Source organism: Drosophila elegans, unplaced genomic scaffold (genome assembly GCF_018152505.1).
Source record: "Drosophila elegans isolate 14027-0461.03 unplaced genomic scaffold, ASM1815250v1 contig_520, whole genome shotgun sequence".
NCBI classification, from domain to species: Eukaryota; Metazoa; Arthropoda; class Insecta; order Diptera; family Drosophilidae; genus Drosophila; species Drosophila elegans.
This window is the reverse complement of record NW_024545903.1, coordinates 4,714,159-4,727,865: the sequence shown is the minus strand read 5'-3', so window position 1 is coordinate 4,727,865 and position 13,707 is coordinate 4,714,159. Positions and strand designations below refer to the sequence as shown.

General features: G+C 41.1%; 1 protein-coding gene across 1 annotated transcript; it reads right to left on the bottom strand.

The window, feature by feature from the left end:
* Nucleotides 1-4,717: 4,717 nt before the first annotated feature.
* Nucleotides 4,718-6,046, bottom strand: LOC108145394 (carbonic anhydrase 7). Its single transcript, XM_017270792.2, has one exon. It carries the CDS (start codon nt 5,972-5,974, stop codon nt 4,952-4,954), a length of 1,023 nt encoding a protein of 340 aa, XP_017126281.1. The 5' UTR covers nt 5,975-6,046; the 3' UTR covers nt 4,718-4,951.
* Nucleotides 6,047-13,707: the final 7,661 nt, after the last annotated feature.

Below are 13,707 nucleotides of genomic sequence, written 5' to 3'. Positions count from 1 at the left end.
GGCATCTCGCAGCTTACCTGTTGTCATGAGTTGTGGTTTTTCCCCTGAGCACGACTATTTCATTTCAGCCCAGTTCATTCAGTTTCTCTTCTAGCTTCGGTTCAATTTGCCCGTTTACGCTATCTTCCATTACACGTTAAATGAAAATGCCAGATAACCAGCGCTCAGTTCACCCATTTTACCCGCCCACCCCCCTGCCACTCGGTTTGAAACCTCCTTTTGGCCCAACGATTCGATTTGTGCCAACTAATGAGCTCTTAATGCGCGTTTATTCTTACGCATAACGAGCTTGCCAAACGTAATTACGTCCTAGGGATGTATGTGTGTGTGTGGGTGTTGGGGAGAGGGAGAGGGAGAGGGAGAGGGGGACTCTTGTGCTCTCTGCCTGGCTATCAGTGTGTGTATCTGTGAGAGGCTGCCATGTTGGCGCGATGCTTAATTGAAGTGGAGCGTCAGACGGACAAACTGTATCTGGGGTATCTCCGTCTGTTCTGTAGGTATGTGTGTGTGTGTGTATCCACTTAAGCCCGCATCAGTGTGAGTGTGAGTCCTTGCATCCTTTTCATTTACGCCACATCCGCAACGTTAACTCGCTGCTCTGCCACTCCGCAACTTTTCGCCGCTTCCCCCTTTTTTGTTTTAAATTATTTTGCTTTTAATTTGCTTTATTATGTGGCAATTTCTCCTCCTTTCGCTGGATTTAATTAGTTTGCTTTTATCGTTAAGCAGTTAACGGCGACTTTCCGACAAAATGTATGCTGGAAGAGACATTTTGGCCAAATTAAGCATACGCCCGGCTGGCAGGGGTGACATCTAATTGATGGTTCTGCGTTGCCATTGCTGATATGATCTGATATTATCCGTCAGATGTGACCGAACAGCACATAGCTGAATAGTCTTATCAAACTGAGAGCCTTTAAATCTAAATCATTATGCGCCTGCGTAAAAGTCTTAAAAAAAATAAGAGGATATTCTGCTGCTGTAATCGAAAACCAGTTTGTTGGTCTAACTTCTGGCTCCAGGTCCTCCTCTCAAAACTAGAAATCTGGCTCTCTCTGGCCAGTGGGCGTGGCCTAAACCAGTCGCTCTCTTTCCCGCTCTCTTCGAACGTTTGTGTTGGGGAGCGCTTCGGCGCACTAACCCAACTCATACACACGCACTACGGCCGCGCTCACACATGCACACACAGCGACATGCCTTGTGGTAGACCATTGAAAAAGTGATGAAAATAACTCTCTGTCACTTTATTGGCGCTTAACGAGTTTGAGTTGATGAAGAATTTAATTTATGATGCTGCTCACACCATCAAGAAAAGCGAGCAGCCCCGAAAGAGATGGCAATACAGGAGGGGAGAAAGAGAGAGAGAGGGAGGGAAAATGGGTGGTAAAATGAAAGGGAGGTAGCCAAAAACCGCAGAGCACAAGAGGCGGAGAACGAGAGAGAGGGGAAAAAAGAAGAAAAATTAATGAACTCGTAACTGTCGCTTTTGCAAATTGGGCTCTGAGAGTGTGCAAGTGTATATGTGTGTGTTGCACTCAGACCCACACACTCACACACACACAGGAGGAAACAGCAGCCGTCGCTGCCGGCAGACGTCAAGCTTTGATGATTTAATTTTCTGGTCTTCTAATTTAATTTTATTATAGAAATACAGACATGTGTGTATGTGTGTGTGTGTGAGTCTGAGGGAGAGGCACTTGCTTGTGTGAGTGTCTCACACCCTCACAGACACACATGCAAATTCGTTAATGGAAAATGGTGGCGTTTAATTGAAAAAGGAAGTTCGCCAAAGGGCTGAGCGAAAGAGACGGGCGAAAGAGGTGCGGGGGGAGGGAAAAGGACTCGGCAAGAACCGAGTTTTCCATGAAAATTAATTTCATGTGTGCGACTGCCTTGCTGTCTCTTTCCTTGCAGACATCGTTTTGTTGTTATTTCTTTCACCATTTTTATCTTTAATTTATTTTTTGCTGTTTTTGGTGCGGTCACTGTTGCAATAACAATTTTCAATTATTTGTATTTGTTTGTATTGTAGGAAAAAAGAATTGAAACAGAAAGCGAGTAAACAAGAGCTCTGTTCAGTTTGCTCACCCACAAAGTTAATTGAATTAAATATTCCAGCGAGATAATTACAAAATGGCGTTGATTAATCGTCAGCCGCCATATTGATTTTGCCAGCAACAATATTTAATGATTAACAATTAACATTGAACAGGGATTTTTGATGCAGACGCTTCAGCCATGCCATTCCATCCTCTTTGTGCCTTAATAAAAGCAATTAAAATTCATTAGCTGCAAACACACAAACACACACTCGCTAGCAAGGACTCACACAATCACACACTAATGCCATCATGCGCTCGTTTTCTCAATTATTCATTCAATTTTGCATGCCACAAAAGCAAGAGCCAAGGCAACTTAGCAATCCTCCAACCACCTACCATCCACAAAGCTCTGCGGAGCATCCTCCATACATATTCATGCGGCTAAATGAAAACGGCAACACTTAAATGCAATTTGCCTCAATTTTACCAGCAGCCAACTCAGCTCTCCTCTCCTTCCCTCTTCTCTCCACCGACCCTTTTTTCCCGTCAAGCATCTTGGCTTAGAGCGTCTTAACGTCTTTTCATGGCACTTACATCGTCATTCTATTCGTCTAATTTCATTTTCTTGCACAAACTGCTGTACTGCTGAGGAAAATTCGTTGGGCTGAGCTGAGTTGGCCAAACTGCCTTCGGTTTATTCAGCTACTAGAGGAGTTGGATTCTGGCAGACTGGCTGCTTTATTCTAATTACATTCAATTAAATATGTTGATTGATATGTTTGTTCTGCTGCGACTTCGTCGATAGAGTTAACGACTTGGCGAAAGATTTTGGTAAATGAGGCATGATTTGGCCTTTGTTTGTGTTCTAGTTGTATCTTTAGCTCAAATAAAAAATATTCTGCATAGATTGCTTGTCGCAGGCAAAACTTTTCATTTTATAAAGTTGGTTAATATTTTGATGCAACGCAATTTTACAAATGTAGAACCATGTATTTAGAGTATTATTAATATTATATAAATAAGTTATGCATAAAGCGGAACCAAAAAATATTGAAATTATATTGACCAAAAATTAAGAATTTGGGACCGAAAACACAAACACAAAAGTACAGCTAATTTATTATACTTTCAATCGAGTTTAATAAAGAAACATAATTATAGTTTTTCAAAATACAACATTTATTTTATAAAATCCTTTAGAAATGCAGAGTTTATTTGGATTGAATAAATTCTAAAATGTCGCTTGTCTACTTTGACAGATAAACAGGTTTTCAAACTAATTAATTGCATATTATTTGCATTTTTGTGTTTCATTTTCACCTAATTACACATACATAAACGCACAAACTTCCACAAGCATGATGAGTAATTATTGCCATTCTGGGAAAAATTGGATTAATTTTCTAACAAACATTTTCATATTAATTGAACATTTTGTGTGCAATCAATTTGCATATCAAGCATTAATAAATGGAATTATCCGTTTTTAATTGCATTTCTCAGACAAAAGTTTTAGTTTTTGGCCGAAAAATAAATTGTTTTGTCCACGTCCCAGGCTGCAGGTCCGAAAACGAAAAGCGCGACCGAAAAATTAAGCTTTATTTGTGGAAATTGCAATTCAATTAAGTTTTCAAAACATGCAAATTGCAAATGGGCGCACAGCACAAATATTGACAGAGCACAGAGCCCAACAACAATAAAAGTGTGGCCCGAAACTTGCTTGTATAATTTCATTAGCGTTGATTTGCAGCAAATGCAATTGCAGTAGAATTCACTTGGCCTGCCATTGATTAAACAAGTTGACATGGAGGTCCACGTCCGAATTGGAGGTCTCAAATCGAATTGGACCCGGGGAGGTATCCGGAATAAAAACTGATTACAGGCGAATGGCCCTGGACGGGCCGAAAATTTCCATCTATGGTTAGGCGCCAACTGATAATTATAGTCGTAAGCCTGGAAACTGGAACTCTGATTGCCAAGCAGCAGCTGTAATAAAGGAAGGGGAGGGAGAAACTAGGACAGGAGATGAGGGTGCGTCGCCGCAGGAGGCCCGAAAACCCAATCCCAGGTCATTCCCATTTCCATTCCCGTTCCCATTCCCATTCCCTGTGCCGTTGCCAATCTCAATCCCAATCCCAATCCCTGGGCGAATATGTCCGCAACAGTTTCCGCTGCACTAACGAAATTACAGTCGCAGACTCACACGCACACATTGACAGAGCTGTGTCCTGCGGCGATTGTGCGCACAGGATGCGGAACAGGCTCAGGACCCTGCAAACGGCTAATGCTAATGCTAATGCTCTTTGAACGACTAATTAGTGAATTACTATATAAGCAAACTATTTGCCCAGAAAACGGCAACCCCAAGCAAATTGTGCAGAAGACTGTGCAGGACCTGGACTACAAATAGAGCGACCGCCAGGACCAATTAGACTCAACTTGGTGGTAATGGGGTCCCGGTTGTCCAGTCAAATGGTGAACGTATTGGTCAAGCTTTTATTGTTGGGCCTAAAGCAATTTCATCGAGTGTTTGCTATTTGAACGAATGTGTGCGATCAATATCAATATTTAGCAACCAAAAAACCAAAGTTTTGGTATTGATTTCGTGTGAGTATAAATCTCACGTGAATTCATGAAGTTTTTAAAAATTATTACAAAAATGTATAACACAGTTTTATGATCGATGTACTATATCAATAATATTTAAAAAAGTTTCACAGAAATTGTTAACCGCTCATTTAAATAGCAGCAATATAATGATTGATTTCTAACTGATTGCAGAGAATTTTATGGAGCTAAGTGGAGCATGCATATAAGAAATTTTTAAATGAATATTAGAGCCAACAAATCGATTATTCTTCATATTTTATGGTTTATAAGTTTTTGATCGATTAATCCAAAACTCTTGCCTAAAATCCGGTTCGGAAGCGGTTAAGGTAGACTATGCGATCCTGGAGCGGCTGCACTGGTCTTGCGTTTCGTTCGATCCGAGCTCCCCGCCGGTTCCTCAACTGCCGGAACTCGTTCAGCTGGCGCTCGCTGATGGCCAAGGACGCTGGGTGCACCCACCATTCCGCGCCCCGATGACACGGAGGTTCGGTGAGGGATCCATGGTAGCTGTAGAAGTTTGTGTAGAAGGCCGGCATCAGGTAACCGAGCGGAAAGGGGGGCACTTCCACCGCCTGTCCCGCCTGCTGGACAGCCACGAGGTGCTGGACAAGCACATCGAAGAACGGATTGTCCTCGGAAAATTGGAACAAATAGGAAATAACCAGGAGGCCCTGACTGGAGACGCAGCCATCCTGAAAGGCATCTGTGTGGAGGCACTGCATCTCCAGCGGGCTGTGCCGATGGTCCACTGTATGCTCCGAACCGGATGAATTGCTCCAGCTCCAGCGGAAGGAGATCTCCCGGAAGTCGAAGCGCCCGAGAAGGTCACCGCCATCGATGGAGGGCGTGCGACCGGGAAAGACAGCTCGAAGGAGCAGCGTGTGCCCGTTGTTCTCCAGGCGAATGCCCAAGGGCACATCATTGTAATTGGACCATATCAGGGGCGAGTTAAAGTAGCTGAGCTCCAGGCAGTTCCGCTCTATATTAATGGGACTCTGATTGTTGCACGGCACATCCCAGGTATGCGGACCCCTGTCCCATCCGTAGTCGTAGGATTCTGGCGAGACGCGATGGGTGCATTCCAAATTCCTGGTGGGGCCTCCAAGTCGATCCTCACAAGCGTCTCCTGCTCCCTCCTCCTCCGATCTGGTCTCGCAACTGTTGGCCATGGCGAATACCGAGTAGACATTGAACAACACCAATAGGGCCACGCAAACGGCCAGGATCAGCTTGAGCGCATTGCTGTCCTGCAGACGGAAGGATAGCTCCTCCAGCCAACACGAGAGCTGCTTCCACAGACCACAGGTTAGGCACTCGTTCATCCTTACAATTGCAAAATAAAATGCGCTAAGAAAACTTGGAGGGGAATGCTTACTCCATTGGATGACAGCCAAGTACTGGCCTTCCTGGTTGAGCGGCAAAATTGAGAACATTTCTAATTAAACCCGCTGAAAAGTTAATTATTTTGAAAAACAAATTGGGCGCGCAGCAATTTTGTGCGAAAACATTTGCAATTTGTTCGCATTTGTATTTTGCATAAATTAATTACGCACAAAACTCTCTTCGGCGGCGGAAATTGCTTGCACAAATATCCTGTGACGCTCCTGCGTGGACGTGGACATAGACCCTCCTGTCGCCTGCCGCCTCTCGCCTCCTCCCTTAACCCTTCTCTGTTGCATTTTGGGAAATTAATTAGTTTTGTATGTACAAAATAGGCGAAATGAGCTCTAGGAGCCAAGCGGAAATTATTTCCAGCTCTCCAACACCTTTTGTACTGCGGCATGAGCTACACAGAAAAAAAAAAACCATAGAATGACTGATTGAGTAACCATCCCTAGACAAATGGTTAAATGGATGTTTTCTCTCTGTGCCATGACCATGTTTGACTTATGGCCTGTGAAATTCGAGACTTTTCGGCCATCTCTGATTAGCATAAAGTTATCAAAAGGCAGCCACGCCCACCGTGCGGGGTTCAAGGGGTGCGTTCCCACTGCGATTCAATTATTACATTTTTCTGATCAATTCGTTTGGCTTTGATTTGATTTCATTTTCCTGCACTTGTGCAGGGCGTTGACGTCTGCCAAATGTTACAAATCGTCCATGCCTGGCCTCTCAGGACCTCCTCTCATCTGCCGGGTGTCCTGGTGGTATCCGTAGTATCCGTCGTGTCCTGCGGCACTCGAGCTGCACGCAAATTGACGGGTAAGCATGTGGCATAAACGGAAACACTAACATCGTTAGGCGAGTCCTGCCAGAGGGTGCCAAAATAACAAAATACAAAAATAACGGAATAACAATCATAACCGTTTTTGAGTAACCAGGCCCCGCGGCAGTTGTTTTCATTTGTGACCGAATGACTCGATTTTTATGGTCGCTTAGGGTTAATTGAGGCTGCAGATTCGGTTCAGGGGTTGCTTGTACACAACGTTTGTTTTGGTTACAGGGCTTTAATATCCGGTACAAGGGCTCTATTTAAGTGGTCAAAATTTATTTGATCGACTTTCATAAATCACTGTAATATTAAGATTATACCATGTTTACAAGAAAACACAGAACTTCATGGAAAAAGTAAGTGTATCGTTTATATATTCTAGTGAGTTAAGGATTTGGAGTACAACATAATTGGTAACAGCTTTATGTGGACAAAAAATAGTAAATTAAAAAAATATAGATATAAAAAGTTGTATTTTCTTGCAGAAATCTGACGATTTTATCATATAAGAATATAAGTCTGCTTATGGTTTTATTTTTCGCAATATTTTTTAAAACATATAGCCGCCTGTTTACTTTCTTAACAGGGAATTAATCACCTAAAAAAGGAGTAAGACTAAATAAGTTTCCTGAATTTTTCCCAATTGACCAAGCATCGATTTCTGCTAACAATTCACTTAGCTGCAGAATACAAAAAAACGACTGCAACTGCAGCTCTGAACACCCACAAACATGCCAAGGAAATTTCCGTTTCCGATTTGGAAAACTTTGTTAAAGCGACGCGAAAAGGGAAGCAAGAAAAACGCATCACACAATTTCTGTGGCTCTACCTTTCGCTGCAGGATAATGCAAACTAAGTTGGTCTCACTTTGAATTCGATTGATTTGTCTGGTACACGGCTCGATAATATCCTCTTAAATCACTTAACCACATTTGCCGATTACTGCGAGGAGAAAAGAATGTCCTTGGCAGTCGGGCGCAGCAGGAGCCTTGGCTCGGTGTAAATGTTCACACATTATTCGGATGCCCGGACAAGAACGAGACAATTACTGGGCTCCGATAACATTGTTTAGTGGGATTTTCTCCACCTCGGCAGCCATCTCTGTTGCACACAGCTGATAATGTTAATATGCGCCGCAGGACATCAAACACGGCGCAGGCGAGGGATCAGGACGAGGTATTGAGGGCACTCAACTTTGTTTGGCCAATCCGCTTACGCTTTTGTATCCTTCTCTGCTTTGGAATACTTTCCGAGGGTCAGGATTATCGGCTGTGTGCGATTGTTAAGTGAACAACGCTGGTTTAGGTAGCCTGAGAGAGAGTCTTGTCTTGCCAAACCGCAAAAACATTCCTCAAGATCGTTTTGCGGTCATGTTGCCACTGTATTTCTCGCTCTCCGCTTCTCAGCTGCCTGCGAATGTGATCCTGATCCTTATCGCAGCATGCGTCCTTTCACTATTTTCGTTTTATTTGTTGTTTTCACAGCCTCCGGCCGCAGTTGCCCTCATTAGCAGCTTAGGGGCGTTGCCGTGTTTTGCTTGCTTGTTGACAGTGTTTGCTACTTGCCCGACTGAATAATGTCCCTGTTTCAGCCTGAAAGACACCTCATTGAAAGCGAGCACTTCCCTTCCGCCTTTGTTGCCTTCCCGAGAGGAACAAGAGGTTCCAGTGAGACGGATCCATTAAATAATAGTATCATTGGCATTTACAAGAACAGTAAAACGCCTTCAGGAACCAGAGGGATGGAAACGGTTCGGGGGATGATTGGTGGAGGCAATTCGAGCGATTGCTATCGCTTGTCAGCTAATTTAGTATCCTATCGATCGATCTATTGAGCAATATAAAATTGATTTTATTAAGACCTTAACAGAATGTACTCATCTAAACAACGGTTGCTGCTGTGAGAATAAAAGTCAAAGTTTAGTTTAGTTGCATACACGCACAATAAGGGTGTACTTATCTTTATCAACGTTACCAATATTAATATACAACATTGAAAAGGCCTTATATTTTAGGATATGTTTTTGGTAGCATACTGATTAACTAAACGTAAATTCTGACTTGTTAACGTAAGATGGCGTGCTGCGCTAAATTCAAAACAACTATTATACAAACAGATTCAAGTTCTAATGCACGAATTTGTTTCGGTTTATTTCAGAGGTAATCAAAAATCAGTAGCTTGGTCTTAGATGTTTGTACCTAAATAAGGTAAAAATAATACAAAATCTTATAGGATTTAATAAAAAAAAATCAAAATGAGTTAAAAAATAATCAAGAAGTTGCTCAGTGGTTAGAAAATCCACCGGAATAAGATAGAACCAGTTTTGATTCTTACTGGGTGGAAAGCATAGTTATTTCTTTTTGTAAGCTCACTGCATTACAACTCAGTATAAGTTTTTCTGAATTGTAGTCGGACCCAAAGGTGATTTGGGACTTGAATTCGTTTCCCATTACTAGTAATGCAGATTGTATTCATCCTGCATCAGAAGACGGGCATGTCTAAGGCAAAGTAATCAAATCGCTCCTGATATTTGGAGGTGACAATTTTCGCCGCTCTGTAATAATATTAAACATTGCCACTGGTGTCAACAATTCGGACTACATAGTCCTAGCGCCATCTAGCGGTTAACCAAAAGGGCGCTGCCGTTCCATTTAATGTCCAAAGAGGGCGCTGTGACGACTGACGGCGGCAGATTGAAGTAAACATGAAAGCACAAAATAATTTTACAATACCAATTGACAGTATTGCCAACTTAGCTTTTTTACAGTCATTTCTACAGTTGCTTTTGTGGCCATTTCTACAGTTGCTTTTGTAGACAGCCAAAAAATTTTTAATTTACGGCTTTATACAATATATATAAAGCATAAATCACATTTGTAGACATTTAAATAATGCCTCATCAAAACTAACAGAGATGTTTTTAAAAAGTCTTACTTTTATTGGTACGGTAATTAAAACTATTTTTATATCGATTAATTTTAATTCGATTATTTCAAGTTATTGCAGATAAGATAAACAACATTTCGTCAAGAAAACATCCATTAATTGATTTTTCATAAGTAATCATAACATAAAATACATAAAAATAATACATTTATTTTATATGCTTTGTTTTATTATTTTCGAAGTTAAATTTAATATCAAAAAATTTAATTTAAATTTAAACCCTATTTAAGTTAAATAAAATGGCCCATGCTTATTTTTATCAAAAACATTAACCAGAGTATTTACAAATCCGTTTAAGCGTTCTTTGTCGTTAATGTAATAAGTGCATGGTGCAGGTAAAAACACCTGCTACTTCCTCCTACGTCTGCTTATCCTTCACGAAATTTCTTGATTGAAAAACAATAAAACCAGTTGCTATTTTGCATAGATATATAATATTTTAGTTTTAATCGGTTTTAGTTTTAGTCTTGGTGCTGAATTCCCATATTTGTTTAACTTTGTACTGAAACTGGCCCAAAAAAAGGAAAACAGAAAACAAAGGGAAAAGAGTCAAGCCCAACAAATGTTAAGCAAGAATAATGCGTTACACGAAACTGCACTAAGCTCAACATTTTCGGTTTTACGCTGCTCAGAGTTTTTCTTATTTATCTATCTTTTATGCGCCTCCTTGCAGCGCGAATCGAGTGAAAGGCAGCGACAAAAGGATGTTTTGGAGGAGCAAACTTTGAAATCTACTCGCTCGTTGTCAGTCAAGGAGACCAGAAGCCTTTTTGGCCTAGACAAATTGCCCCTGAGCTCTCCAGCGGAGTCATCAGTCAGAGTGGAGGAACAGATGAAATCTTTTTGGGTCCCGGACACACATAGCCATAGGAAAAGGGCATAGGACGACAAAAAATGGACTCCATCCTGTATATGGCCATGCTAATTATGCTTGTCCTGGGGGACTGCCAACTGGACCTGGGCCAATTAAATGCTTAAGCTGACTTTCGGGTTCGAGCTTGTCATAAATTTTGACTGATTATGCGTATTCGTCTTTGTCGTCGCCTTTTGCCACTGCTTTCACTACCCCAACGACTACCGTCTCATCCTTCGACACAAGTACTCGTGACAACTGAAGAAATTTCTGCGGCAACAAAACCCTACCTCCCAAGTGTCCAACGCAATTCATCATTCAATTAAATTGACCGCAAAGAGCCGCATCTCATATCGCTCAGTTCGTCGACATCGCCTTGGGTTAAGTTTTAAAGTTGCCCAAAGTCAAATCCTTTAATGCGCTGCCAGCCGTTGCTGCAATCGATTATCCATTCAATAAAATGCCGCGGCCCGAAAAAAACTTTTCCCCCTCGAATATCCATCGTGCCACCCCCAACCCTCCCAATTTGGGGGATATCTTTTGAGGTTGATTTATGCGCTGGCTTAAAAGCGAATTGTTGTGAGCTGCTAACTGGAAATCTGTTTGACTGCACGTACTTGTTGGTTCTCCACATACATCCCCCCATATCTTTCCCCGGCTTAAGCGATTGCCAAACAACGTCAAAGAAGCGTCGTGCATGCTGGCAGAATCCTTTGCATTTGAGCTGCGTTTTTTTATTTTTTCTCAGGCTCTTTGGTATGCCGGTCCAGGCATCTCAAGGATTTCCCAGCTGTCCTAGTCACAGTCACTATCTGACTCCCTGGCTTTTGCCAAAGTGATTTACGACCTGCTCATGCCAAGCATTCAAAATTCGGTGTAATTGAGACTCCTTTGATGATTAGTCCCTGCTAAACACTGTGAAATTGAACCTCTCTACGCAACACAAATATTTTTTTCCCCATAAACTAATTTATCTTTTTGTTGGCGGACTCAGAAACACCATTGATTAATTAACACACTCGAAGTTTTTATATTTGCTTAACGAAAAAAAATGAAAAGTGATGCAGAAGCTCTAATAAGTGAACCCAACACTGTATTGAGATGTTATCACGATTTATTCGGCTTGTTTACTTTATAATACACTAACCAAAAATATCGTGTTAAAGGCTTATGGTTAACGAAGGAACTAAATATGTGTAAGCTACTGGTAGAATTTATAGCTCTTAATTCAAGAATGAATGGAGCTATTCTTGATTCCGTTTCTAACGATCTAATGGTCGACAGCTAGTGGCTTTCTTTTGATGCTTTCGTAGTATTAATTCAAAACTATCCAATAGTTTATGACAAATTGTTTTTAGTTTAAGTTTTTAATTTTGAAATTGGCCCTTTTTTTATATAGAAGCTTAAGGAAGATGTCCGGCGCTTTATACTTTTTTATTCAATTAGCAATTTACAAAAAAAATTATATATTGGTTAAACTAAATTAAGTTTAGTGTTTTTGTCGCGAAATTGAATTTTGAACAAATGAAAATAGAAAACAATCTTTTTATGTTTTTTTTATGTTTTATAATAGAACAAAACTCAAAATATGATTCATTATATTTGATTCCTAAAATGCAAAACATACACGATTCAGTCTTTTTATTAAACTGGATTGATCATCCTAATCAACGACTTAGTAAGTCAGCGAATTTTTCACAAGATGATGGCCGTATATTCTCGTACAACGGCATAAATAATGAACCTCTATCATTCAAAAATGAGTAGTATCATGGTGATTTCAATTCATCTTAAAGACCAACTTGGCCTATGCTAAACTTCTGTACGATCGCATGCCAATTGAAAAGACAAGAGCAAATTAAGATTTTAGATTTTTCTAAGAAAAATCCAAGCTATTATTTGAGTGCTAAAAAAATTAAAACTTATGTAACTATTATTTGAGATAATAAACACATTAAACGGTTCTTCCGACTTACAATAGTTGTATATATAGAGAAGTTTCTAAATAACGATGACTTAGTATTAAATGCTGTTTTGGTTACTTTTAGTCATAAAGTTGTTTTTTGACATACAAAATAAAAATGGTTAAATAACCATTATTTTAAAGGTCTTTGTTAAAATCAAACGAATATTAGTTTAAAGTAACTTTACAATAAAATAATAATAATTCATTTTTCAGTCCTTAACATTTTTTAGTTAATTTTTTTAAATTAATTTTTTTAGCTCCACGATTCCACTTACAAATGCTCTATGTTTGTGCATTCTTTTTGTGGTTTCAATTTTAACTTTGAGTTTTTAATTAACGCCCTCGAATAAGCTTTATATGTGAGCACGAAGAAGGGGCAACATCAAGTTGTGGACGACCAAGAAAAGGCGGGAGGTTTTAAGGAAGTTAGTGGGGAGTGCGGTATCCGCGGACGGAGAGGGGAGATCCTTTGAATCGCGCGGTTGCCATGACAAGTTCTCATTTTGCCAGGCATTCCGTTGTCTGGCTAATTCAACATTTGTGCAGCATGCAAAATATTATCAAAATTCCGCCGAAAGTCGGAGGGGCTCTCTCACCACCACCACCACCACCACCCACAGAAAGCGGAAACTAATAAACGACAACAGGTGAAGCTGGGCGCTGACACGTGGCAGAGATGCTGAAAAAGAATTTGAGGGCAATTTTTGGAGAGTGGACTTTCGGCAATAACTGTGGGCCAAGCGCAGGTTGCCAACGCGACCAGCTGTGTAGATAATAGTTGATGGCTGCGGGGAAGTCGATCCTGGAGCGGCATCGATGGGCCGCCTATCGATAGGCCACAGGACTTGTTATCGCAGAGGGCGCCAAAATGGGCTATCGTTCTGGGGCCCACAATCCCCGAACTCCCTCATTCGTTGGTCTGATAGCTGAGGGCGTGGCCAATCCTACGCACACGAAGTATACCCAGCCCGCTCTAGCAACCACTGCCGAGCGCAGCCAGAGCGAGGCAGCATGCTTGCCTCGAAAGCAAGATGGCAGTGGGCTCGGGTAGTTGTCTCTTTCCCTCGCCCATCTGGGT

Bases quoted from the DNA above. Each gene is read 5' to 3' on its own strand.
- LOC108145394 (XM_017270792.2), bottom strand. From the start codon at position 5,974: ATGAACGAGTGCCTAACCTGTGGTCTGTGGAAGCAGCTCTCGTGTTGG.